General features: G+C 42.3%; 2 protein-coding genes across 2 annotated transcripts in view; both read left to right on the forward strand.

Moving 5' to 3' along the window:
* Window positions 1–2,556: 2,556 nt before the first annotated feature.
* Window positions 2,557–12,068, forward strand: LOC126531519 (uncharacterized). Its single transcript, XM_050179063.2, has 2 exons — window positions 2,557–4,164; window positions 9,638–12,068. The coding sequence occupies exons 1-2, from the start codon at window positions 2,819–2,821 to the stop codon at window positions 10,581–10,583; spliced, it is 2,292 nt and encodes a 763-aa protein (XP_050035020.1). The 5' UTR covers window positions 2,557–2,818; the 3' UTR covers window positions 10,584–12,068.
* A 1,588-nt stretch (window positions 12,069–13,656) lies between these two features.
* MED16 (mediator complex subunit 16) overlaps window positions 13,657–27,755 on the forward strand; it is a 56,813-nt gene continuing 42,714 nt past the window's right edge. Inside the window, exons 1-11 of the mRNA XM_050179062.2 lie at window positions 13,657–13,912; window positions 14,034–14,180; window positions 14,398–14,503; window positions 14,588–14,680; window positions 15,447–15,581; window positions 21,715–21,820; window positions 24,590–24,673; window positions 24,746–24,826; window positions 24,897–24,968; window positions 25,562–25,665; window positions 27,025–27,167. Of these exons, the coding sequence (XP_050035019.1) occupies window positions 13,851–13,912; window positions 14,034–14,180; window positions 14,398–14,503; window positions 14,588–14,680; window positions 15,447–15,581; window positions 21,715–21,820; window positions 24,590–24,673; window positions 24,746–24,826; window positions 24,897–24,968; window positions 25,562–25,665; window positions 27,025–27,167 (1,133 nt within the window). The 5' untranslated portion in view covers window positions 13,657–13,850. The remainder of the gene's footprint in view (window positions 13,913–14,033; window positions 14,181–14,397; window positions 14,504–14,587; window positions 14,681–15,446; window positions 15,582–21,714; window positions 21,821–24,589; window positions 24,674–24,745; window positions 24,827–24,896; window positions 24,969–25,561; window positions 25,666–27,024; window positions 27,168–27,755) is intronic.

Below are 27,755 nucleotides of genomic sequence, written 5' to 3' on the forward strand. Positions count from 1 at the left end.
CATTTAGTGGCATTGTGGCCTTGGGTGTGGCACTGTGCGACTGCTTAATTTTTTAATGTTCACCATGGCTTCTCTCAGATATGTCTTCGCTTTAGATTCCTGCTTTTGACAGCGCATGGTGCATTTGCGGCGCGTAGAACGTACGTTATGCAAGAATGCATATTTTAGAAGAATCGTGTTCAGTAACAACAATTGCGTGTGTGCAGATTAAAACAGATGCTGCTTCACTGTTGCTTAATTGTTTCTCGCACTACTCGCGACAGCACAATGTCTTTTAAGCAGAGCGCGTTCGAGGTTCATAGACACTTGCCCAGGTGTACCACAATACACGTGCTGATAGAACGTTACGCAGAATATGTGCATTTTGCTGCCCTCAACACCATGGGGCGGGGGGGGGGGGGGGGGGGGAAGGCGCCTGCCAGTCGACGCTTCATCCGGGAAGATGGGAAAGAAGTGGTCTGGCCATTTTGAGCTGACAAGCGCAGATCACACAATGCGCACTAACGATCGTGTTTACAAAGAATTACATTGCTACGCGCCGCGGAAAGGTCTGAAATTTCTATCCGAACGCCGTTTTTCCTTTCTCTCGCAGCGAACGCACTCCAAGCCGGACAGTGACGTAGTCGCGTCCCTACGCCTAGGTAGTCGGGTCCGCAGTGTGACGTCGCGCGTGGTGACACGTGACTTCGATAATTATTCAAGGTAATGTCTGTTATTTGTGTGATCTTTGCTTGAATTGACGAATTGAAGTTTAGAGAAATAATAAAACACACAAACGGAATGTCCGCGTGTTTTTTTTTTTTTTTTTTTTACTTCGCACCGATGTACTTCCGCTTCGTCTACTTGTTCCCACGGTCGCGAATTCACGTGCGCAGGTACCGAAACTATGCCATTTTCTACGGTGTTCCAGCGCGGGATCATGCTCTGCGATCCGCTTCTTCTGCCTCAGTATTTGTGTAGCACTGAATTTCTCTAGTCATGTGTCCTTGTGCTCAGCGCGCAAAATCGTGCGCTGCGCGAAACGAGACATCACAGCAGTTCGCGCACAACGCCGCCAGCAAAAAACGCAGCAACGCAAAAAAAAAAAAAAAAAAACGAGGAGAAAAAAATGAAGGCGCGGGGCCCATGACCTCGAAGTCCGGTATGTGAGAAAGCAGGGAAGGAATTTCGCTTGCGGAGGCTAGACGGAGCGAGTGGAGAGTGTTCGCTATGCAGTGGAGTTCGCCTTGTGAAATCATGGGTTCGCGGCATTGAAATATTTATATCTTGGCTATTAATCAGGCGATTGGAAACACTTTTGAGGCAGAGCATTCCCTAGAGGACACGTAACAACTTCCAGCGTATACAAACGAAATTTGCTATGGGGCCTGGTGAGGGGCCCTTTAAGGAACGAACCTTCCCTACCGCAGGCGTATCTTATCTGTGCGCGCGAGATGCGCAGGGAAGAGAAGGTTAGCGGATGCACTGCAAGATTGAGGAAGGCTCCACAGAACGTACGCCTGCGAACACACCAAATGGCCGTTCCATGGTCGCACGTAGGCCGGTTCTAAGCGCGTACTGTTCTGCACCGTGCGCTGGCTATCGCAAAACGTTGGTTCCGTGAAGCTTCACTTACCGTGGGAAGAAGGCACCTCAGGCCGCAGTCAATGAACATAAACGCGGAGTCGGAAATGACATTCTGCCACTTCGCCGGCGCGCTGTCGCAGTGATGCGCGGCCACCCGAAATTTGTTCAATAAAGCATGATGATTCCTCAAGCTACAGCGAGATATACGTTTTGTGCTCATAAACTCCAAATGGGTCGGTACGTGTCGTACGTGTCTTCAGTGCATTCCTGCAGTGCAGTGAGAATGCGTAAATATATATATTTTTTTCGTATCGCCAGACGTCTAGCTCGCAAGTCTGTCTGAGAGCCCCAGGAAGCCCAAGCAGAGAAAAGCAAGTAGAAGGCAGCGGTAAAGGTGACCTTCTTTAAGAACACGCAAGAACTGGGCAGCGGCCGGTATCTGCGGCTGATGAGAACAGTTCAATTGGCTGGCCTTATAAAGCATGTTTATTTTCATAAACGCAGCCGACTCGACCTCACGGCCCAATTTCCGAAATCCATTATGAACTTCTTTCCACATGACTTTGGCAACGGTAATGCAATGAGACTTTGCGATTATATCCTTTTGTTAAGTATTGCTGAGGAGCGCGCGCGTCCGAGCAGCCCGGTTGCGCGCAGCGCGGCTGGCGCGGCATGGTTTCGCGATAAATGTAAATAAGAGAGGAGAACAGACCCGACATCATGGTGGGGCAACGCCAACTTCCGGCTTCACTTAGTTTCACAAAGAGTGACGTCAGGGCCCCTCCTCAGTTTTCCTTCCTCCATGAGTGAAACCCATAGAGTTTCACACCATATTATAGTGAGAAACTCTATGATGAAACCCACCTGAAGTCATTGACCAACGTTACAAGTCTAGGTTGGTATTGGCCGGTCCCACAGAGATAAGCCGGTTCCGCTTAACGTGACGACGCGCATCGACTGCAGCGCCGCCCAGTTCTAGTGATTGCCACTCGGTGGCCCGTTCTTGCCAGTTTTTGCGATTTCTGGCGCCATTTCTTGAAAGCTTCTGCGGAACTGTAAGCAGCCTCAAGTTTGACCTGGATTTGGAGAGATTGATTCCGCTGGAATCGTCCGTTTAACTCTTATGTCTTGAGCATGTGTTTTATGACTGCGCGCCATCGCCAGCATATTGTTCGTAAATCAGCTGAACAAAGATTTGCGGCCGTTCAAAGCTGCCGACCACGTGCCAACGACAGGGCTCTGTCAGACGACGATGGAAGCTTCGAAGGCACCGGGAGAAAGTTGTGACCTCACCCGCTCAGTGCCCTTGCCTAAGTACAATGCAGCCAGCAACAGAATTTCGGCCGGCGAAACCGGCGGTTCAAGCGACAGCAAGGAGTACAAGCTTGGCCTCGAGCGCGCTGTCAGCACCGACACCTGGAAGGATCACCTGGATTTCGAACGTGCTTGTTCTTCGGCGGGACCAGGGGAAAGGTGCTGGTTGATCGGCGAGCTGACTTCGTGGAACCGAGTTCTTCAAGGACTCGCATTCGAGCTTGTCGAGGCCCAGCCAGGCAGTATTCGCGCGCAGACGTTGGCGCACTCAAAGACCGACCTAGACAAGCCTGATAAGGTTGTCGCCAGCGAGGCATCGTTCCTGATTTCGTGGCTTCTTGAGCACCATCAATGCATCGACGAGTTGAGTGTGCTTTCTTATAAGCACTCCAGCTACGATGCAGAAAGTGCAATTTCTTTCCCTATTTGCATGCGCCCGCCACTTGGATGCGAACCCGACCGCTATTTCCGCTGTCTGAAAATCGAGCTGGCGGACTTCTCCTTTTCTATGCATCAGCAAGAGCAAACACCTTACTTGCACACATTCGAAGGCCTCGACGCCGTCACCGGTCTCGAGAAGCTCAAAGTCGGCTCCCCAAAAATCGAATTCAGGTTCGCAGCAGAACTGGAGTCCCTTCTGCGACGCAACGCCAGCACCCTGAAAGCAGTGCAGATCACGAAAGCGATACTACCAAAAAATGTTGACTACGCGCTGCGCTGTCTCGTCAACTGTGAGTCGCTGACTCTGTGCCCTTATTTCGATTGGGGCGACCGTGTCCCGAGCGTGGATTCGGTGGCGCAACTCATACGCAAGACAAGCGCACTGAAGAAGCTCAGTATTTACCCGATCGCAAAGAAGCAGCAGGTGACCACCATAGCCGAAACTATCAAAGTCAACACTTCATTGGCAGAGCTTTACGTGCACGTTGTGCAAATGAGCTGCTCGCCCGAGCCCTTATTTGCTGCGCTCCAAGTCAACAGAACCCTTAAGGAACTGCGGCTTATGCACTGCTGCATCAAAGAATCCTCTGGACGAGCATTGGCATCTGCTCTGTGGCATAACACTAGCCTCCGCAGCCTGCACATTGGCAACAGCACCATTTCTGACATCAGCATGAAACTGTTGGCAGCTGTACTCCTGGTAAATACAACATTGGAACAGATTCAACTTTCAAGTGAGCAGCTGCCCCTTGGAGGAATCTTTGCACTGTGCTCTTCCCTGGGCAAGAACAAGACACTGAAAAAACTAGCATTTGTTGACTTTCGAGCCTCCAAGCAAGGAAGGTACGAGTTGTGTATGCTTCTTCATTTAACACTTTTTCACATATCCGACTTGAGAACAGGGCACACGTGGACTAAAGGGCATATAGGATGAAAATGCAGCAGTACATGTAACGTTTAAAATCTTGCGCCCGTTTTAAAGTGTTGTGGCTCAATGGTCAGATTTAGAGGCTATTCAGAACCTTGATTGACCCTGATGACCCGATACTGCATTGCAGACCAGTTTTCTTAGTATGGGAATTTCATGAAGCAGTTACAGGCTTTTATTCCCATAATCTTTGTAACGGTGCATACTTTCACATTTTAAAAAGCCATGCTGTTACTTTTACCTCATTGCGTGAATTTTTTGGCAGAAGAACAATTGACTTGTGTTGGAAAATATGTTATGTTACAGCATACGAAATTACTTTCACACTTGCTACTTCGAGGTGAAATTTATAAGCTTGTTGCGAAAAACTGTAATCGTGGGTGGGAGAATGCCTTTTCATCAACCTGTTCATACCTGCTTTTCATCAACCTGCTTTCTCACAGTACAACCGTTGACCTAAAAGGCAAACCAAGCCTGAAGGCAGCCATTATTGTACAGATGACAACTGCCATCTGTATGTACCTGAATGGATGTACCCATGGAAGTTTCTTTAAATATTCTACCTCTTTGGAAACTGTGTGCATAGTGCTACATTCTAACTCCTAATGCAAAGAATGTCTTGAAGTCCTGACGTCAGAATGATTTTGTAGCACTGCTTTTTCTGATGCTGTTCCTTTTTCCATTTTGTCAGTGGTCGCTCCACCAGCGTTGTCAGTTAGATCAGCCGGCTGTGATGAGTTGATGGGTGGCGTGAACTAAGCTGAAGGCATTGCTACAAAATCAGGCCAAGCTTTTTGTCACTTAAGTGGCGTGTTCTGATTTAGGAGCTCGGAGCTTGCATTTCATGCAAGGTCGTGATAACCAGCTGGAAGAGGTCAAATCATTATAACAGCATAGCTGAATTTTATGCTTCAGTTGTTTTTTGCTAGCCTGAAGGTAATGTTCATTGTAGTATACATTTACAGTGCATTTTATGAGGGAGTGAACTTCTGTGCCAGGTGTTTCTTATACATTAGGGTGTTTTAGTGCTTAGCATAGGCAGCTAAACGGATGACAAAGTGGACAGACAGTAGCTGTCTTAGATGTCTTTACATTTCTGACAAAGCTGGCAGAGACAGCTTTGAAGTCCAGAAGGATGCAGGTTGCTCTGTTGTGCAAGCAAGCAGCTTGCCTGTTAGCTTGGCATGAAAAGTTTCCAAGCCTCAAGCTGCAGCTCAAGAAAACAGTGACATTTTTTAAAGTAAATCACATTTTATTTTTCATAGACTTGCACATGTCAAAATATTAAAATGTAGTAATAGTACACTTAAAACTCGATCTAACGAAACCCGATTTTACGAAGTTCCTGATCTAATGAAGAAATTTTTATTCCCCGGCAGATGCCCTTAAGGTTCTATGTTGTCATCAACTTGAATTAACAAAACTAATTTGGCTCAACTTTATTTAACGAAGTTTTTTATGAAATAAATGAGTAAAAAAAAAAGCTGTGATTTCTTTCTAACTTTGATACAGGTACATTTTTCTTCCAGTGTGCGCTCTAAAGCTAACATGTTAAAACATCTAGGCACCCTAGTCTCAGCCCTAGCTTTATTTTTACGAGGCTGCACTTAGCGCCCATGCATGGAACTGCAGACTAAACATTGTCTCGGTAGGGGTGGCGGTTGTTGCTTTTGTTATTTCATGGTTTGTGCAACAGATGGTTGGATTAGTGGCAAGTACGATGCCATATGGTAGCTTTTGCATGTTGCTATGTTACAATTTTAGATTTCGAAGGATCGAAAAATTCCTTTTGCGATTTCATTAACTTCCTGATTTAATAAAGTGTATGTAAAATGTATGTTTGAAATGTATGTACAGTACGTAAAAATACTGAAAGATATCTATAGCAGCTCCACAGCCGCAGAAGTCCTCCAAAAAGAAAGCAACAAAATCCCAATAAAGAAGGGCATCAGGCAGGGAGATACGATCTCTCCAATATTATTCACAGTGTGTTTACAGGAGGTATTCAGAGACCTGGATGTGGAAGAATTGGGGATAAGAGTTAATGGAGAATACCTTAGTAACTTGCGATTCGCTGATGATATTGCCTTGCTTAGTTAGGGACCGATTGCAATGCATGCTCATTGACCTGGAGAGGCAAAGCAGAAGGGTGGGTCTAAACATTAATCTGCAGAAAACTAAAGTAATGTTAAACAGTCTCAGAAGAGAACAGCAGTTTACGATAGGTAGCGAGACACTGGAAGTGGTAAAGGAATACATCTACTTAGGGCAGCTAGTGACCGCGGATCCGGATAATGAGACTGAAATAATCAGAAGAATAAGAATGGGCTGGGGTGCGTTTGGCAGGCATTCTCAGATCATGAACAGCAGGTTGCCATTATCCCTCAAAAGAAAAGTGTATAACAGCTGTGTCTTAGCAGTACTCACCTACGGGGCAGAAACCTGGAGGCTTACGAAAAGGGTTCTACTTAAATTGAGGACTGCGCAACGAGCTATGGAAAGAAGAATGATGGGTGTAACATTAAGGGATAAGAAAAGAGCAGATTGGGTGAGGGAACAAACGCGAGCTAATGACATCTTAGTTGAAATCAAGAAAAAGAAATGGGCATGGGCAGGACATGTAATGAGGAGGGAAGATAACCGATAGTCATTAAGGGTTACGGACTAGATTCCAAGAGAAGGGGAGTGTAGGAGGAGGTGGCAGAAAGTTAGGTGGGCGGATGAGATTAAGAAGTTTGCAGGGATAACATGGCCACAATCAGCACATGAGCGGGGTAGTTGGAAAAGTATGGGAGAGGCCTTTGCCCTGCAGTGGGTGTAGCCAGGCTGCTGCTGCTGCTGCTGATGATGATTTAATGAAATAATTCGAGAGTCGTCATCACTTTGTTAAATCGTGTTTCAACTGTTATCTTTTTTTTTGTGTGTGTGTGGGCCTTTTGTAGATGTAATGTTGCAGCAAGTTGTTGGTGAGTTCCAATACTTGGGCTCAAAGCTGTCTTCATAGCTGTCAACCAGACTGGCATTAATGCTGAAAAAAATCTGAATGTACCCTGTTTATATCATGTTTATTCAGTAGAGATACCAGCAGTCACAAAGGCATTACATAATCAAGGAGTACAGAATGCTTACGTAAATACCTTGGAAAATATGTACAGAGGTTCTACAGCTACCTTAATTCTACAGATACCTATAAAGAAAGGGGTCAGACAGGGAGACACAATCTCTCCAATGCTATTCACTGTGTGCTTAGAAAAAGTATTCAAGCTATTAAACTGGGAAGGCTTAGGAGTAAAGATCGACGGCGAATATCTCGGCAACCTTCGGTTTGCCGATGACATTGTTCTAGTCAGCATCAATGCAGACAAGTTACAACATACGATTGACGACATTAACAGAGAGAGTGTAAGAGGGGGGTTGAAGATTAATATGCTGAAGACAAAGATAATGATAAATAGCCGGGCAAAGGAACAAGAGTTCAAGATCGCCAGTCGGCCTCTATAGTCTGTGAAGGAGTACGTTTACCTAGGTCCATCAATCGCAGGGAACCCTGATCATGAGAAGGAAATTCAGAGAATAATAAAAATGGATTGAATCGGATATGACAGACATTGCCAGCTCCTGACTGGAAGCTTACCATTATCATTGAAAAGGAAGGTGTACAATCAGTGCATTTTACCAGTGCTGACATATGGGGCAGAGACTGACTGACAAAGAAGCTTGAGAACAAGTTAAGGACCGCGCAAAGAGTGATGGAATGAAGATTGCTAGGCATAACGTTAAGAGACAGAAAGAGAGCTGTTTGGATCAGAGAGCAAACGGGTAAAGAAGATATCCTAATTGACATCAAGAGGAAGAAATGGAGCTGGGCATGTCATGTAATGCGCCGGTTAGATAACCGTTGGACCATTAGGGTTACAGAATGGGTACCAAGAGAAGGAAAACTCAACCGAGGATGACAAGACTAGGTGGAGCGATGAAAGTAGGAAATTCGTGGGCGCTAGTTGGAATCGGTTGGCGCAGGACAGGGGTAATTGGAGATCGTAGGGAGAGGCCTTCGTCCTGCAGTGGACATAAAACATGCTGCTGGTGATGATGATATCATGTCTGTCACATCATGCTTTGTCTGTCTATTGTTCTTAAAGTCACCCACCTTTTGTGAACTAGAAAGCTCTTTTCCAATTATAGTGGTAACTTGTGCTGCCTCTGCTGTCCAATTTTAAATGACCTACATTTGGATAGCAAGTACATTACCCACAACTAGGGCACCGATGCCATGCAAGAACATCAAATAAAGGTCTAAACGAGAATGCATATTGCTGAAATTCAGGCAGTGGAACTGCAAAACCTGTTAACTGTAAAATTTCCATAATTAAGTTTATTATGCCACATTGCTGATTTGCCCTACCATATGCTATCTTTAAAATTGCAAACTAAGCATGACAGCACTTATGGTTTCACATGATAAAGTCTCTTTAAGCACACCAACACCTGTCTTGTACAACTTCAGCTTTGAACAGACCCACTGATTTAAAGATTTAGTGTGCTCTTGTTAGGTTAGGCAAACTGTCTTGTGGGAAAGCTGGTTTCACAACAATGAAAAAGTCATATTCACTTGATGTTTGTAAAATGTGCAATTTCCCACTTGAAAGAGTAGGGATCACGGGAGGAAAATAGGCTGGAATTTAAGTCCTATCAAAATGGTGTATGCTTCACCTGAGGGGCATGGTATTGGTTCTGTTCTATGCTCCTTTAGCCTTTTAGAGTTGATTTAGATGAGATATTTCCTTAATACCTGTAATCTCATGAGCTCCCTACCTTCTGGCTCAGAAATGCAAGTTCCAATAGAGTGCTCTGTACCCTAACTAAATATAGTGTATTTGCACAAATATAACGCAAGCTTTTTAAAGAAATCTCTGGCCTCAGAGCAGGCCTTGCATTGTGATCATGTTCGGGACTCATATATAACGAATTTTGTTGTCGTTATTTTTTTCTTGTGCTTAAACTGCAGTGAGCTAAACCATTATGTACCACCCTGGTCACTGCCATATTCGATTGTGCTGCAAGCACTTCTGAAGTGCTGCCTGTTCAATAACCTTGGTGGCATGGAGGACGTCGCTGTTCTCGTCGATAGTGACAATGAGTAAATTGTGCACGCACTCACTCCACATTGCGATAGTGTCCGTGGACATCTGCTTTTATGCATTGTTTCTTCTTTGCGGCATCACTTTATGTTATATAATCTTAATACATACCTTTCCAGAAGAGGCCAGAAGTTCCCCCTCATGTTACATTGGTGGTTGTGTTACATGCAAGTATGTTAAGTTGGCCTCATTAATTTGGTAATCCATGTAATGTTCCTTCAACGCCAGCTTTTGCATTGCCTTACAGGGAAGCCCTGGCACTGCAGCTGGCTAGGAGCGAGAGCTATAGCCGCGTTCAGCTGCCCTGGGCCGAGCCAGACCTGCATGGCTTGAGGAACGCCCTTATCTCTCCTACAGTATGCCCTGAAGAAGTATGCTTTCGTGACATTCGCCACCTACCAGAGGAAGGCCTCAAGCTACTCCTTGATGCAGTTGCTGCGAGTGCATGTGTTCACACTTTCAGGGTTTGCTTGAAAGGGAACCTTGGAACAAAGGGGGCAGCACTCTGTGAAATGCTCAAGGCTAACCGGTCCATTAGAACTCTGGAAATTTCAATAGAAAAGGATTCAGGGAATCTAGTCCACAACGTCTTGCTGGCCCTTGCGGCAAACACTTCAATATCCAAGCTCATGATTGGCATTGACATAATAAACAAGTTTGAGACTGCCACCGACCTTTCTTACTTCCTAGCTCACAACAAGACAGTTACCTCACTTTTTTTGTCCTCGATGACCTTCTTTTATAATGAATTTGTGGGAGAGTTCTCGAAGGGAATGTGGCAGAACAGGCTAATTGTAAACTTCAAGCTAGCATGCAACTTGCTTTGTAATGATGAGAGCTTCACTGTTTTTGAAGCACTGCGAAGGAACAAAGGTACTTTGAACCGTGCAGTTGATTTTGTACTCCTGCACAAGACAGACAGGGAGTGTGCAGAAGCGTTTGAGCTGTTTTCTAAAACGCCTTGCCTCCTTGCCCATGTTGTAAATGTTACAGGGAAAATGGAAGGTGAGGCATTGGTGGACATAGCCTCAGCGGCTCACTTCTTGACTGACAACTATCTCATCATCACAGGGGTTGTTCACAAGTCCGTTGAATGCCATTCTGCTAAAGGCACACAGGTAGCTGCACTGAACAAGGACTGTTGGCGAGCAATTTTGCGCCACCTCTGCATTGCAGATGTGTTGGCGCCATAGTAGGGTGTTCTTGTCAGTGCAATATGTTGCTTTCATCGAACTATCGCACCAAACGAGGGTTTCCCATGCACTGAAGAGCAGCATAGGAACTTCTATACTTCGTAACAAGCATCATATTCACAGTGACATCTTGAAATTTGTGACAAAGCTGCCAATGGACTAAGTTGAATCTATTAAATTCGTTATGTTGCAAGTAATTTATGTAGTTAATTTTGTGCCCACTGTTACTTATCAGTCATTTGCTGACTAGTCATGTTTTTAAATTATTATATGCTCCTTGTTTTTGGACCACAAAATATCTTTGATTTATGTTTGTGGTAACTTGGTGGTAACATCTGTCAAAATTTTCTTACTATTTGTTGCAGCCACACCTTGTGCTGGCTGTGTTGCATATGCTAGTACTGCTATTGTTGTTTACGATAGCCAAAACACCATTTATTGGTATTGTTTTAGTTGGCTTATTTGGCATAAGTATTCTTGCAATATTTTTCTGCTTTGCACTTGTGTGGTTTTATAATCATTATTTATTTGATAGTTAATGTATTTCCTGTATATATGTCAGTTAGACCTTGAAACAGGTTTAATTTTTATGTGAACTGGTTTTATGTTTAACCTTTCTTGACTTGCAACTTTCATGTACCTAGTCCAGCTTTTCTTCGTATTCTGTGTTCTGTTTGTTTGCAAGAACATCATATGGATTAGCGTACTAGTGCAGCCATATCCTTAGCAGCTAACTAGTTGCAGTGCTTAAAGCTCTGTTAAAGTATAGCCAGTATTGGAGTGGAGATTGCTAGCAATGAATGCTGAAGGTTCAGAATAAATTGCTTAGTACATAGCGATGAAAATAATTCAGTTGTTTGACATTCTTTGTCTTCCATAAATAAGACTTAAAATTTCAATTTCTATATTCAATTTCTAAGATGTTGAGTCTTCTTTGGTGCTGATGCGACATGAGCATTTTTGAAAGACACTTGTTTAGCTGTAAAAGTGGCTACGCAGAGTATAGGAGCACTGTTCCTAGTACTGTGATTTAGCATCACCATAGTTTCTGTCACTTGTATTAAAATCTTTTTCAGAAATTTTGAAACCGTTGTATCCACCGTCATCTACTCATTGCAAAAAGTACAGGACTTGCTATATAGTGGCTTGATTCCAGCTTTTCGATAGCATGGAAAAGCTTTGGTTGTGGTTATCTTATGCATAAATTTAAGTGACATTGATTGTACTAGGTTGTTACAGCCATTTCTGTAACTCATTTTATATCAACTGCCACTTCCGTAGCTGGCAAAGGTCCAAAAGAATTGGGAGACCTTCTAATTTGTTCCTTTTCTTTGCAAAGCTTAGAGAAGCTTTAAATTATTCTGATGTAGTACATCAGTATGGATAGCTTTTGTTTTCCAAGCCATAGCAACTGTGATGCTGTAAGTGCTGCTCGGGGTTGCGGAAATGTTCTGAATAATAAAGTTTATATAATTTGGCATAAAATGTGTGCTATCTGTTTCTTGTTGTAGCCTTTATTAAGGTTCGTAATAAACCATTGTTATAGTGGTGAAAGATTACAGTCACTGTTTGACTGAAATCATGGTTAAACTATAACTTATTGTATTTTCAGATTTTTATTCTTTTTAGATATTCATGGTATTTGAGGTTTTGATTTTCACAAGTTTGGTGTCTTTAGGTGAATTTCTTTGTCCCAAGTTGGTTGTTGCTGAAAAATTATTTAAAATTGCAGATCATGCTCTTCAACGTTGTAGTAGTATCACGTACACAGAATAGCAGTTTTTTAAATCTAGGGAAGGTACAAAACATAGCAGCTATGATATATGCCAAAATGTAGTAATCGAACACAAACAGAATGATACTTTCCCATTACTTGGTATAGTTTTGGCGAATAATACAGGGAAAAAAATATATATGTAAATACAACTTCAATGCCATTAGTGAACTGGCCCAGCTTAACCATTGCAAAAACTGCAAGCACAGTAACACGATTGGGGTTCCCCCACACCCTCCAATAAGTTCGGTTTCATTGAGCCAAAAAGGCTCAATAAAACAAAATGATGACACGGGCAGTAACTTTCAACTAAATTATTCACGGGAACACGTAGCAAACACGTCTTGTATTCTCTTCCCCTGTCCTTGTATTTATTAGCAGTCAATATGATATGCAGTTTTCGATTTTAAGCTGGAAACTGAACCCTGCATATGGATGAAAAAGAGAGGAGTTGCATAAGATGGTGACCTACCTGAATTAGTGCAGTGGCTGATTTCCATTGTGTGCAGAGGTAACCTTATGATTTCTAGTGTCACCTCTGGAAACTGTTGCATCATGTACATGGTTTGCTTACTTTTTTCTCGTGGTTAAAAGGGGTGCTGCAATACAGTTAAGAATGGTGTAGAATCGGATAGAGGGCATTGCTCTGCGATTCTCTTGAGAAGATGCTTTTTGAGGGCAAGCTTTATTATACCTTAGTTTTTTACCTAAACATGTGGAAACATAGTAATTCTTTTTCCCTGTACCATTGAATTGATTTTGTAGAGGTTCTAAATAAAGGGTCTTCTTCCAGCAGTGAGCATAATTAAGCTTTCCATGTTGAATTCAACAGCCTTGAGATAGGTTCAGGGGATTTCAGAGCATTTCACATCTGTAGGAACGCGTCTGTAGGACCATTCTTGAAAAGAAAAAAGAAAAACATGGCGGTAATGTGTGGCTTGGTCATATATTCCATATACCATTCCCAATTCGTTAAAGTTGACGCAAGTATTGGATCCATATGTCGGAGGTGCAATTAGTGTTGCTCTTGTAACAAATCGTGTTCATCGGTCACAAGAGCAGCCTCCGGTCTCAGGGCTGCGACGGTCGTATCCGTAGAAGTGGTAAACCGTTTAAACGGAATTTGAAGGATTTGCGCTATAATAAGCAAATCAAATCTGCGCGCCCACGCATATGTAACTATGCACGGAGCCATGCATGAAGCCATCAAAACGTCGAACCGTAGCCGCGTTGAAAGCCAAAATTGAAAATGGCTGAGGCTGAACACCGGTAAAGGGGCCGCGCCAATCCAATCCAGAAGACAGAGGAGGATGGGGAGTGCATCGCCGCCAACTTGCGAAGCTCGGCGTTACCGGGAGCCTGCTGCGTGTGGTTGGAGTTTGACAACTTGCTTAAATTAATTAACTCTTATGTAACGCGTCATTATAATCTAGCTTCGGTAACTATCTGAGTGTTATTGGGCTAAGTGCGCTTTTTAGAGGCAGCCTGACGGAATGGATCACGTTTATTCAGTGCTGAAGCGATTTCCCAGCTCCGTACCGTCAAGCACAGAATGGTAAGGCTCCTTCGGAATCATGCGCAACCATTATTATTCATGTATACCGTGATGAACTGCCGCCACAGATTGGGTCTATGCTCACGGGTGATGTCTTTGATGATTTATGTCCACACTTCAGGCTCACGGAAAGCAAGGCTGTCTGCTCTGTGTCGAGCCACAACACGCTAGCGTTCACCTCATCGTCAGATGTTCAAGAACCAGTTGGAAAAATCACGTGCTTTCATGTGTTCGTTGTTGACCTCAACATGCCCTGGGATGCGCACAAGTGAGTTAACAGCAATGTGTCGCAAAGATTTGCTCACGCACCTCCTTTTTATGTATGCGATACGAGTTCCGCCAGCGTCGTCCACAAAACTTTGGAGGAGCTTTGTATGCAAGAGACGTAAACGATATTGCATTCTGTTACACTATAAACTCACATAAACATATGTTTTCTTAGCTTGCAGTCTTCCATTAATTATATTTTTCCTTCTAATTTTTAGAGTCATGACACATACCGAAGAAATTACCTGTGTTGAATGGGACGTAGGTGCTTCGAAGTTGCTCATCACAGATGCTGTGGGACAAATACAGTTGTGGTCTATGAAGGTGCGTTGCTGTATATACATTTCTTAAACATTTTTGTTTTCGCACTGTGCGCCAGTTCATTCGTCGTTTCGCGCTTTCTTCCAGGGTTACTTGCTCAATGACTGGACTATGATCGCTTCTACCTCGTTCCCCGGCGAGTACATTCTGACGGGTGCCTGGTTTCACAATGGGAAGAAGGTCCGTGTCAAAGCAAGTTCCACAGAAGGGGCACTAGCTTGAGGCAAAATCATGCTGTTATTGTGTCTTACCTGAGTTGCCAGTAGTTTCGCTTGCTTGCCTGATTGGTTGAAGTGTTGCTTGCAAAAGGTGATCCTACATGCGGAAATGTTAAATAACTTTGTGCATAGTAAAGAGAGGTTTCCAGCTGGCCTGGCTACTTTAGTATAACATAACGTATAACAGTTCCCAGCCTATACATGTTTGTGTTTAAGTTCTGTGCATATAAATGTATCTACAGGTGCGGACAATAAACTTTATTTCCAAATCCCTCATTTAGTCGTGCAAGTCCAATGTGATTCTCACAATAGACCTTAAATTCATACGGGAGCACAAAAAGAAAAAGAAATAATAATACAATGACAAGAAGTTGAGCAGTGCTGAAATTGTGTTTCTCTGAGGGCCTGTGTGATAGCAACTATGAGAGAATCCAAGACTGAAAACATGAAAGTAGTAAAGGTCATTTCACATAATGTGTGTTTTCATACAGTTCCATTGCTCATTTGTTAAATTTCACTCATTTTTTTCGAGTAAGAACATGAGGCTGTAAGCACATTTATATAATCTTCATGTACTAATGGAATGTTCTACTCCTGTTAACTTTTCTAGCAAGTGCAGACAATGTAAGATAAAAGTATTTATATTTAGCCTGAATTGACTTATTCTGACATATTCAAGGGAAGTTTGCGATTCACAGCATATGTATTCCCTGTGCTTCTTGTTTCAGATTGGATTAAACATGGAGAAGAAAGACAGTGCACTGTACTTGGAAAAGTATGTACATGTGCGATTTGGCCCCTCAGTGCGTCAGGTTGGTGGGAAACCAAGTGAAGGCTGCATTGCTGTGACCAGCTCTGGCTTGGTAAGACTCTTAAGAACTTCGGTCTTACCTCTCCTTGTACTTCGAGGGGCCCATGTTATTTATTATATGTGCCCTTCAACACATTTTTAAGGTCATTTTTGTTGCTCTAGGGCTTTTTTTACCATAGTGAGAAAAGCTAAAAGCAATAGAAATTATAATTAATGCACACAAACCCAAGTTATCGGTTGCGGAGACTTGAGAATACAAGCAAAATGAGTAACAATCAGTGTGAATTTTTGTGGCTCTAATGGCTGACACTCACACTCATCATCAAACACAACTTTCAAGCTTACACACCACACTCCAAAGTCAGCTTGTCTTGTGAACAGAATGTGCTTCAAGAAAGACACGGGCTGAAGAAACTTATCTCACTGTTCAGAGGCCTAGAGCAGCAGTGGGAGCTTCAGGAGATCGGTTGCTGTGGCAACATTGACGTTTGGTGCACCAGTCCCAGTGTTCCGTTGCGAAAAGCAGCAACTTCTGCCTTGCACTTTCTCCAACACGTCCGTGCTGGCTGGGGCCTCTCCTGTGCTTTCCTTCCTCCAGGGTTGATACTGTCATATTTTTGTTGACTGTGATGACATTGATTGCAATAGAGTTTCACTCCATTTTTATAGAAGGCGGATTTATTTTATAGTTGTACCTGTGATGCTTTGAAAAAAAAAAAAAAATGAAGTTGTGGCACTTGCACACTGATCAACAATCTCGTGTGAAATTTAGCATTGGCTTGTGTGAGAGTAGGGTTCTGACGTGCACAATGTGGATGCTACGTGGTCCCTGAACTCCTCATTGTGAAGTGAATTCTGTATCTTGTCAAGTCCAGCCATGATGTGATGTGTACAGGTAGAGTGTTGAACTGAAATTTTTTTTCATTTTGGCTTTTGTTCTGGTTCAGCAAAAGCAATTAATTTCTGGTTCAACGCTGGAACGATAAAATAATGGTCCAACAGGTTTGAATGGGATTATGTTTGCTTGCATACCTTAAGGATGACCGTAGAAAAACAGCACAAGTTTCTTTTTTGTGCAAAAACTCGATGCTGCTTTTGAGCAGGTAGTTAAAAAAAAATCGCCTTGTGGAAGTACGCCTTGAAAGCAATACATCATTTCTGTCACACCTATTTCATTTTACATACCAGTGTGATCAAATGAAACCACCTAGCTATGAAGCACTTCTTTATTTCAGCTAGTATTGTACAATTATCCTACCGCCAAAAAATCATTTGATGGCCGCTAATTGAAATGCTAATGAGTGTTATTAACATACCTGCCTCATGACAAGCCATGTTGAATACTGTACTAATGGTATTGCCACTTCTAAAATTACTGCAAGTCTGTGAGCATATACAAATGATGTAGCACAGTTGAGTCACACGGCAGTGAATGGATGAAGGGTGTCAGAGATAAAATAAAAACCATTTTATTTTATATTTCGATCTTGACTGCAAAAAAAGAAAGAAAAGAAAGCACTTCTGTTCAATTGTTCTTTGCACAAAAATAATATTTCATTTTTCTGGTTCATTGCTGATTTGTTATCCTGCGTACAGGAGCCTGCATTCATGCACACTTGAATGAAGTTGTTTGGGAGCTGGGGTGTCTTTTGGGCATGTGAAAACAACACTTTGTCACAGTGCTGGTTGTCTGTGTGCACTCAGAAGAGATGCTACCCGAAGAAAGCGCCATGTGCCGAGTACTCTGTGTACAGAGGTATCCTTGTGTTGTGCACGTCCTTTCCTGGTAACGCTAAGTAGCTCAACACGATGAAGCCGAGCCCAGGTGAAGGCACCCCCAAGGCTCTGCTATCAACTGCTGTAAAAAATACCACCAACCCTTTGCTCACGATTGGCTGTTATTCTTGCATCATCGGGAAAACAAGAAACACAAATGAGGTCTTTTCAACTCACACATTTTCAAATAGATATGCAAGTAAACTAGTGTAGGACCCATGAAATGTGCTGTAGATAATTTTTATTCAAGTTTTGGGAAGCAAAAAAGAAAGATAGCTTGTAAAATTATATTTACTATTCCTTTGACAAGCTGAACTTATACAACCAGATTTGAAATGCTGCAAGCAATTTAGTTTATTACGATAATCTATACTGCAGAATAGCGGTCTAAAGAGCACCAGCTCAGGCTGACTTCCCTGCCTTTTCTGGAAATAAACTCGCTCTCACTAAGATACTGTGATCTGTGAAAACTGAAGTAATCTTATTAATGACATGGTCACTGTGTTATCAAACATTTTAAAGGTTGAACATGATTATATGGTACCCTTAGTTTTTACTAGCAAAAAGTGTGCAGTTGTTTTGTGAAAATGTCAGCTTGGGTTGTGTGCTGAGGATGGAAGTCAACATCACAATATTGGGGGCCTAGAAAAAATCCGCTTTGGAAAGAGCTCATCTGTGTGTTCAGTGGACACAAGTTAGCAATTATGTTGGTATGTTTCGAATTGAGTTGAACTTTATTGACATAATACAATAACTGCTTGCAGTTTGTTAGTGGTAATGCTTTCTGTTAACCATGTTTCATAATACAAACTGCACCTATATTACAGCCTGTGAATGATGGCTCTTCATCACTCCACTGGTACTTAGAAAAAAGAAAGCTCAGCACATTTTTTTGATGCTAACGACAGCCTAAAAAATTAATCCTTGCTGATGTGCAACCTAATGGGTATGGGGAGGTGTATTGTTTTGATTTGCAATAGGGTGACAGTGTATTCACGAATAAGTAAAATCTGCCTAATAAGTTTAGCAAGTTGGTACAGAAACATACCTTCATCACAGGACTATGTTGTAGAGAGAGAGAGAGAATCAACTTTTGTACTGAACCCTTAGTGACAGTTGGTGCACACTGGCACCAGATAGGGTGGAACCTTCTCAGGTCCCATATGCGTCCAGCAATTCCTGGCCCCTAGCCGCCAGCGCGAGCTGGGTCGGTAGGTCGGGGCTTGACAACAAGGTCTCCCATCGCTCGGGGGGGTTGGGGGTAGGGATGGTGGGGGGTTCTTGAGCTTAGTGCACTCTGCAAGGATGTGTGCTAGAGTGCCTTTTGACCGTCTGCAAAAAGGGCATGAAGTGTCATGCTCTGTTGGAAACATGTTGTGCAAGAGCACGGGATGCGCGAGCGACCCCGCTTGCATGCGTCGCACGATTGTTTGCTGCATTCGGCTGAGTTGCGGATGCGGATGGGGAAGCCTACATCTGCTGCTTCTGTACATGTGTACATGTGTACTATGTTGTATTCTCCTTTTGTGTATCTGGGAGGTGAGCATGTATTTTTGCTGCCTCTGGTTGAATCTACAGCTTACCAGCAGCTTGCATTTGTCACTGATAGTTGAGGCATGTCATTTTCACAGGCCCATTGTGCATTTGACACCTGCGAACACTCCCTAATTTTCGCAAATTTAGGAACCGTGGAAGGGGGTGGGAGCTCATTCTACGGTTTTACATATGTTGCATCATGTTGCATCAAGCTTTATCAAAAATACATTCTCTTTGTGAAAAGTTTTAAAGGTCCTAAAGGATTGGGCGGCAATAGAGCAAAAAATGCACACATGAAAAATTGGCATGGTGATGCTATATACTTGAGGGATACTTGCTTTGAGCTAGTTTATTCTGACAAGTTCCTGAAGCAGGTGAAATTAGCAACAGCAAAGGCGCTGAAAACTTCACTGTGATCTAGAAACAATATGTTGCTGTTACAAGTTTGTGTCTGCTTGTGGGCTGCATCTAAAAGTATATCACCACTAGTTCAATGTGTATGTATCTCAGAAAGGCTGTGTTCTCGGGACACTCTAGGGTGCCTCAATTTGACTGTCACCTCCCGCCGTTCAGGGTGGCGACATCCTTTGACCAGGCCCGTGCTGCACCTTTGCCATATTGTGTCGGAGCTGTTGAAGCAGCAGCGTATGTGCGTGCATTAGACAGTGTGGCGTGGTCGTGTTGCCTGGTCAGTAATTTCCGTAGTGCTGCAGACGTGTTTGGCAACTTGGCTTTTCGAACTTGCATTGTGAGATAAAAAGTGTGTGAGAGTTTTGTTGCTAAAAATTGCCTGTCAAGCCCATTTGCTGCGCACATTTGTGCACCAGCTCAACAGAAAAACGACATTGTCTTAGGTTTTCCTGTGGCCCAGAATGCAGAAAGAAGTCGACAAGAACCTTGTTCATCTAAGCCATGATGCTAAATTTGTGTCTTCATGGGAAATGGTCTTCAGGAAATTTTCTGATGTACTAGGCGTTTGCCATCTCAGTCATTTCCAGCGACTACAAAAGCTGTAAAAAAAGTGCGACGATGTTCAGGGAAAGCTAAAGCAATACGAGGGGGACAGGGTGGTGCAGACTATAATGAAGATAAGAAAAGCAGCAGTGGAGCGTGACAAAGCTGCCGATTTTCTCATGGAATTTATTCAAGGCGATGAGAAGCCTGCTAAAACACAATGTGTCACTTCCTGCTGTCGTATGCATGGAGCATCCAATTGTTAGGAAAATGTTCTTGGGGAGTTCTTGTTTCTCAGAGTTTAACTTACCCTGATTGTACCAGTCAGATCTATCGAGGGGGATGGAATATGAAGTAACACTGCTGCATGTGTAAACTTGAACTAATCTGTTTTGATGTTTTAAGAAACATAATAACTTGAGCTTTGCCTTGTCAATGCTCTCAAGTTTATGTGCATGGCGCCCTGTAGCTTCAGGCAAGTGAACATGTTGGCTAGCTGCCTTTAACTACATCTCGGTTTCCAGGCTGGCTTCCTCTGGTTTTACTCAAGTGACAGCTATATATTTTTTCAATACACATTCGTTTTTGGTGAGATGTGTCACTATGCTTCTCTTTATCACATTACTGTGCTCATCTATGGGTCATAACATTACAGAATGTACGACAAATGTGTTTTCAGCAAAACATTAGGCACTATACTTATTCAGGTAGAAAATGCTATACCATACTAGAGGCAGGAAATTTTCGCAAGCTGAATGCTTGTGCTTATATTGCAATGACGGCATTATTTTATCAGTGTTTAGATTTCGTACATTGTGCCTTTCCTTTGCTTTTCACTCATTAAAAATAAATTCTGCAGTTTTATGTGCCAGAACCTCCATTACCTGATTATGGCACACAATAACTTCAAGATAGTTTTGATCTGGGGTTCCTTAACATGCACCTAAATCTAAGTATACACAAGTGATTTTGCATTTTGCGCTCTTTGAAATTTGGCAGCTGTGCTGTGATTGAAACTACGAATTGAGCATGCTTTTTTAGTCTCGTATATGTAGAGTGTGTCTTTGCAAATGTATGACTGTTTTCGACTACATTCTCTTTATCATTCTTGCCTTTTGTATGTGCAATTTGTATCTCAACTACATTACCTTCAAGTGTTGGTAACGCTGCCATATTTATTCACCTCGTTTTGTCCTATATCTTCTCACGGCATTTCAGCCAAACAAATTTGTCAGCACAAGTGAAAGTGTGGCAAAAACGACTAGTTATCTGCTGGGCTTGAAACTTATTTTAGTACTGCTTCACTGTAAGCATTCCACCTCCATGTTTATGGTGAAATATAAACATTACAATGCACGTAATCGTGCAAACTGCAAAAAAGAGGCGTATTTACGCCTTAAGCAAGTGCAGAACTTAAATTCCCGCTGTCCGTTATAGCGCACCTTTACGTGTTCCGATCTAATATGGCGGCGCAATTGGATGTGTCGCCACCCTGTACGGAGAAGTGTGGTATCAAGGCACCTTAGGACAGACATTCTATCACCCACCTCCCTTCCCATTTTCTTGTCATATCCATTAGATTTTTTAAAGAATTTTAATATTTACAGATTGGCGGGTATGCATGCACTGTTGTGGACTTATGAAACACAAATGTGAAAATTCAATCAGGTCTGCAAGATTGGAAGATTGTGCTTGCAGTGGGAAATAGATTAGTGAGATTTGTTAGGGCTTCAGCATGTAAGATACACCATTCTTTGTAGAGGGAGATGAATTACACCCTATATTATATAAAGTTGTGTAATTCAATTTTTTTCATTTTATGTATTCATCTCTAAAAAGTCCTTTTTAGATTTCATTTGTCCATGACAATGCATTTACATTTTGGGGTGGCGTACATGAATTGCTGCTTTTTGTTGCAGGTTTGCGTGGTGATATTGCAGTCTGATGAGACTGTGATCACTGGCACTGAGATTTTGGGCCAATACAGAAGCCGACTCAAAGTGGTTGATCTCTGTTACGGAAAGAGTGAGTGTGTTTGCCTCCTAGTTTCAATGCAGCAGTAGGCCCTCACGCCCATTTTCCTTAATTATGGTATGCAGACTTGCCATAAGGCATAATGTTTTATGTGTTATATATCTGCACTGTGAGGCAGTCCTTTTACACTCTTGTTTATTGCTAACCCATCACATATGCTATAGCATAATGATACAAAAACATTATTGTTTCTTTTACCTTGGCCGTGCATTTTCCAAATCTTGCAGACACACTGAATCACTTTTTATTTCAAGCACAGCTTTACGATTTCACGATCACATTTGCCCTATCACATTTAGCCTTCCTTGTCATAAATCTGCACTTTTATTGTGATAGCAGTTATATGAAAATCACTGCTATCATGCTGTCATAGTATCGACGGTGTATATGCGGCCTGCATGTGGAAGGTTGGAAGGTCTCCAGAGATGCGCAGTGCATTTGGATGCAAAAACTACGAAGCCAAGTGTTTACATCGTTGCACTTCTCCCAGTCAGCTCTGCAGTGGAGCCAGAGCCTTATTCAGTTGGCATGAGCAATCCTGCAGAGTAGCTATGTGCATACCACACTGTGGTGCAAACACTAAGTAAGGTCAACATGGTCAAGGTGGTGCTAAGTAAGGTCAACATGGAACTATTTGACCCCTTTATTGGGCACGCAAAAATGCGAACGGTCAGTCTTATCTCAAGCACAATCGAGGTGTGACACCTGCAACACCGTTTTTGGCATTCCTCATTGTGCCAGCGTTGTGAGATGCCTGGTATATTTGAGGGCGCTGTTTCTGCTGCCCAGCAGCAGTTGTACCTGCGCTGTTTCCCACTGTGTCGCCTTCACGTATCGTTAGGACGCCGTCTGAGGAGCTTGAGCGCAACACCGAACCTTGCTATCGCTTTCAGTGTTTCGCTTTTTTTCTTATTTCAGACGGAACTAACTAATCATGTAGTTGTGCTTTGCTGCCTGCAGTAAGAATCTTTATTGCTAGCTTGACAATTGCTATCTAGGCTTTTGTGCATCTCAATGTGAAGGATGTGCGCAATGTGATGAAAAATGCATGATTATCAAGAGCAGTATGCACCTGCCAAAGGTGCACTGTTGCTGTCTGTCTGTAGAAACAGAATAACTTTTGCTAAGTTTCACAGGAGTGTCAAGAAACCATTCAAACATGGTGACTAATTGTGCGAACTACCTTACATCTTATCAGTTCCTGTAAAATAAGTGTGATCTTCGTTTACTGGTGTTTTCTTGGTCTTGCTTATTTTTTTCTCCAGTAATATTAAGCTTTTGCAAAACAAACTTTTCCTCATGAAAGAGTTGTTAGCATATTTCCAAAATATCTTTGGTAAGCAAGGACATTCCCTAATGAATCTGTACTCGTATGAATTTTTTTAGGCCGTGTTGTGGGAAGTGAATTATGAAGCATCAAAACTAACCTTTACAGTTTTGAGGCTTTCCCCGTCATTCTGGCATTGCTATTAACCAGAAAGGTGCATGCTCCTACATACATACATGAATAATAAACAGTATAAAAATGTATCCAAAACATTTTATACAAACATTAGAAGAATGCACAAAAATAATAGGAGACGGTAACGTGCGTACTAGAGAAAAGACGAAAGATAGAGTTCTTTCAGCAAACAATGTACAAATTAGCCACTCCAATGCCACAGGATAAAAAGACAAGACTGATAAGTAAAATATTGAACTCATAAACATGAGAGCGCATATAACTAGAAAAGAAAAGACATCATGCATTTTGTTGAAAGCTATGCCATCTTTTTATACTCCATGCATTCGTGAACATATGATAGTGTGCCACACATTGACATATTGTAAGAAAAAAGAACATTGCATTATTAAATTTAACATGAATTCAATTCATGGCTTGAATCAGCACAACGCATGAAAGTGTGGGAAGAAACCATGAACTTAGACCAACTTGCTCAAATCGCTATCCTAATTATCTCTATTGTGACAACTAAAACATCAAAAAATGTTATGAAATGAAGTGCATCACAGACCTGGATTGCTTCACCTTGAAACATGCAATGATTGCACCTTTGTGATGGTACTGATCATACAGCTTTCCTGACTTTGCTCAATTGCTCTTGAGATATATAGCAGATATTTTAGCAGATAAGGATTACTTATCAATGAAAAGAAATATGCGCCAAGCTTTTTTTTAAGTTTTGCCCCACAACTGCAGCACCAACACTGTTGTTATAACATCACAGACTTAATACATTCGAGCCTTTTTAGTGCAGGAAAAGTCATAGTTCATAAAAGTTGCAAGATTGAACCTTTCCTTATTTTTGAAATATTTTTTTTATAAGAAATTACTGGCAGTGAGCAGATGGTGTCTAAATTTTTGGTGTCACTGAGAGGTGGTGTGAGAATTCCAAGGTGATGTCATCACCTGTCTTCAGTGTTTGTGTCCTTTTCAGTTTAGCAAGGTTTAGCAAGCCTTCACTTGCAGTAATACTGACTTATTCCTCATAGGTAGGCTAGGTCAACATAATGATTCTGTTCTATTTCTTTTCCTTTCCGTGCTTCATCAGTAATTCAAACAGTGCTCCATCTATGTTGTCATTAAGATTGGCTAATCGTGAGTTGTTGATGATAAAACAATATAATTGGGTGAAAGGAGTTCTTGCATTGTACTGGCCCTTATCTCCCAATCTGGCTTAGCTTAATATTTTTCTTTAGTGGCCCTTTGAGCTGTCACAAATTCTTGTACTTTTGACATGGCATGTCATACCATTACAGATGGTGATTTTCTGGTTGTGACCAGCGATGGCCTTGTCCAGTCATCTGTCCACTGCTTTCGCATAGCGTTGAAACTGAACCAAGGTAAGAAACAGTCAACCATGTGTTGTTTGTGAAAAGCACCAGCATTGCTTTTCCATGTTGGGCTACTTGCAGATAAATGCATCATCACCTGCCACCCTTTCTCAAGCTTTTATCTGAACTGTCATGCCACGGCACAGCCTCGTGAAAAGCCCCGTAAGTCTGTATTGAAGCTTTGGAAAGTGCCACAGTTTTGCACTGTTGACCTCATGAAAATTGTTTTCAGCTCATACGCGTGTAACGCACCTCAATTTTGTCCTGCGAGAAGCAGCAGATGCGGTGGCTGTGTCAGTCTCAGGTTAGTGCTCTGTCTTTGCCTCAAGTGCGATGTTGAATCCTGCCAATCTGTTGCTTGGTAAGATTGGCAAGTGCTTTCTGTCTTTGTCTTCATCTTAAATATGATGTTAAACCTTGCAAGTTTATTGCTAAATCACTCAATTAATCGACCTTGAGGAGAGGAAAATACCAAGGAACAGTTTTGTAGTTTGCTCAGCTATCTGACTGGGATTTACTTTGGCATTAGCATTTGTGTTGGCTACAGTGCTGCGATATTTGTAGAAAATTTCGTGTCTGAACAGTTGTGGACACATGGTAGCCTGTCATTTTGATAGTTCCCAATTTTGGGGCAAAATGCGAAAACGCCCATGTACTTAACTTTAGGTGCATGTTAAACGACTCCAGATACTAGTCAAAATTAATCTGGACTTTGTACCTTATAAGTGTAATTACTACTGTGTACCTCATAGCTCCCAGTGCTATTTTTGGATGTTAAATGTCATGAATTGTTAATCAATCATATTGATAGCTATCGGGTAACCTTATCTTAAGTCCTTCTATTTGCTTGTAGCTGTACAAGGCGTTTTTATCCTCCACTGTGTGCTACTCTTTCAGGTTCTGCTGGCAGCACTATTGAGCTGTGGGAACTGAGAGAGAAGCCGGTGCGGTTCCACAAGATGTTCCACACGCCTTCTGTCGACACTGTTACCAAGACTGTTGTAAGGATAAAACACATACCTTCACGAATTACTGAATTCTTGGAAGTGTTCAGGCATTGTTGCCCCACGATTCCTACCCTCCCATACTGCTCATACTGTGATGAATTACTGTTTTTCTGTTCACTATGTTAGGTATTAGGTGGATAGGAAACTGTCACAGAGTTTGAAAAGTCAGTCAGTTAGGGTGCCATGGGTTCGTCTGTAAGAGCTTCTATTAGAGGCACGTAGAAAATGAAGAAGTACTGCTCTGATGATTATGGCCTGGAGCTTTCATTTTGGAAAACGTTATGTTGTCATCCACAGTTACAGGTTGCTCTGAGCACTTGCCATTGCTGTTAACTCTGTTGTATTGTGCCTGCCTACCTTCTCAAGTGCCCTAAACATGCTTTGACATTTTAAATGATCAAGCGCCCCCTACAGAGCATCATGTTTGTATTGAGAAAACATCACTGCTGAATACATCATGTATGGGGCCTGAAAGTTCAAATATGCCTACGCTCATTCTCTGCATGCAATGCTGGCCTCCGGTTACTGCCTCTCGTGTGGGAATTTCAATGAGGTGCCGTCACCATAGCTCCTTGTTATCTAATTTTTTTGCACACTGGGGCTCTGCTTTTAGTAAATGTGAGCTACCATATTGTGCATCTTAACGGTAAGAGATGCCAAACTACTTGATTGAATGGCCTTTGAAGGCAGGTGAGTAATTGATTATGGTTTACAATATTTCTTGGTGTTCCCTGCCCAAGAGAAAAGGCTATTGCTGTCCAAATTGCAGTTGAAGACATAATTCTAGTGTGAGACACTAGAACGCCTGGAAGGAAAAGAAAAAAAAAAAGTTTAAAGATAAGGGATCTGCACTTTGGCACAATGCAGAATTACTGCGCTGTGACAAAGGAGGTTATCTTAATGAATATGCTTCGCTGCATGCTATCACCCTTCGTGAGTTGAAGACTATATAAAAGAAAGCAATGTGCTCTTACAGATAGCATAAACAGCATGGCATGAAGGGTAGCATCAGCAAGTTCATCTATATGAAGATCCACTAAAAGTGGTCGAACTGCATGTTCTTATATCTATAAGTGCAGTTGCCTTTCTTACTGCCACTTTTTCACTGCTAATTATAATAAGCAGGACATAAGGCGTCACTGGTAGGTGGTCCGTATTCTCAAGAGGGTAGCACCTATTATATCCTATATTATATATCCCTTTTTTGTTTAAACAGCTATGTTCTTGGAAAAACAATGCTTTGGGCTGATTTGTTGCCTTAACTTAGTTTTTTAGTGTCCCTGTAAGGGTGGCTTATCCATGCAAGATTCAGCTGTGTGTACATGTGGTCATATTCACAACCTTTATTCACAGGGTTGGCAACACCATGGATCAACGACGTACACTTCCCCTGTCATGGCTCTGTGCACACCTCGTCTGTCCATTTACGACATGAGCCCACCTCCTTCTTACATTATTGCTGCCTACAAGGACAATGTCATCAAATGCTTCTCAAGGTTAGCTCTATCACTGAACACTTGCTACTTGTGAAATTAGCTTGTTAAGGGTTAGCATTAAAGGACACTAAAGGAAAGTATTAAGTTGAGCTAGGTTGAAAGATTAAGCTTCGGTAAAGATGAATTCATAATCTGTAGCAAGAACAGAGCTTTTGTAAGTGAGAAAATTATGAAAATGGAAAATCAGAGTGGAGCCACCTGTTGTGGAGTACGGCATCTCTTATGGGACTTAGCACTGGCTGATTCACTGAGAGCAGCATAGAGGGTGTTCACATGGAGGTTACATCAACTCGTCTATGTTGGTGGGGGCGGTTCGATGGATGGATGGATGGATATTATGAGCGTCCCCTTTGGAACGGGGCGGTGGGTTGCGCCACCAAGTTCTTGCTACTATACTGCCTAATATCCTACCTAGGTTAAACAATGGAAAAAAAAATAAAGAAAGAAAAACACTATGAACTACCACGCCCAAATTTTCTCATCCCCTATTGCGAACTGTGCTTTTGTACGTCTCAGTCTTTTGTCGTTTCCCTACTTTTCTTCCACCAATCCTCCAGTCGCCTCTTACTAATGTCTATTGCGGACATG

This window comes from Dermacentor andersoni, chromosome 5 (assembly GCF_023375885.2).
Source record: "Dermacentor andersoni chromosome 5, qqDerAnde1_hic_scaffold, whole genome shotgun sequence".
NCBI classification, from domain to species: domain Eukaryota; kingdom Metazoa; phylum Arthropoda; class Arachnida; order Ixodida; family Ixodidae; genus Dermacentor; species Dermacentor andersoni.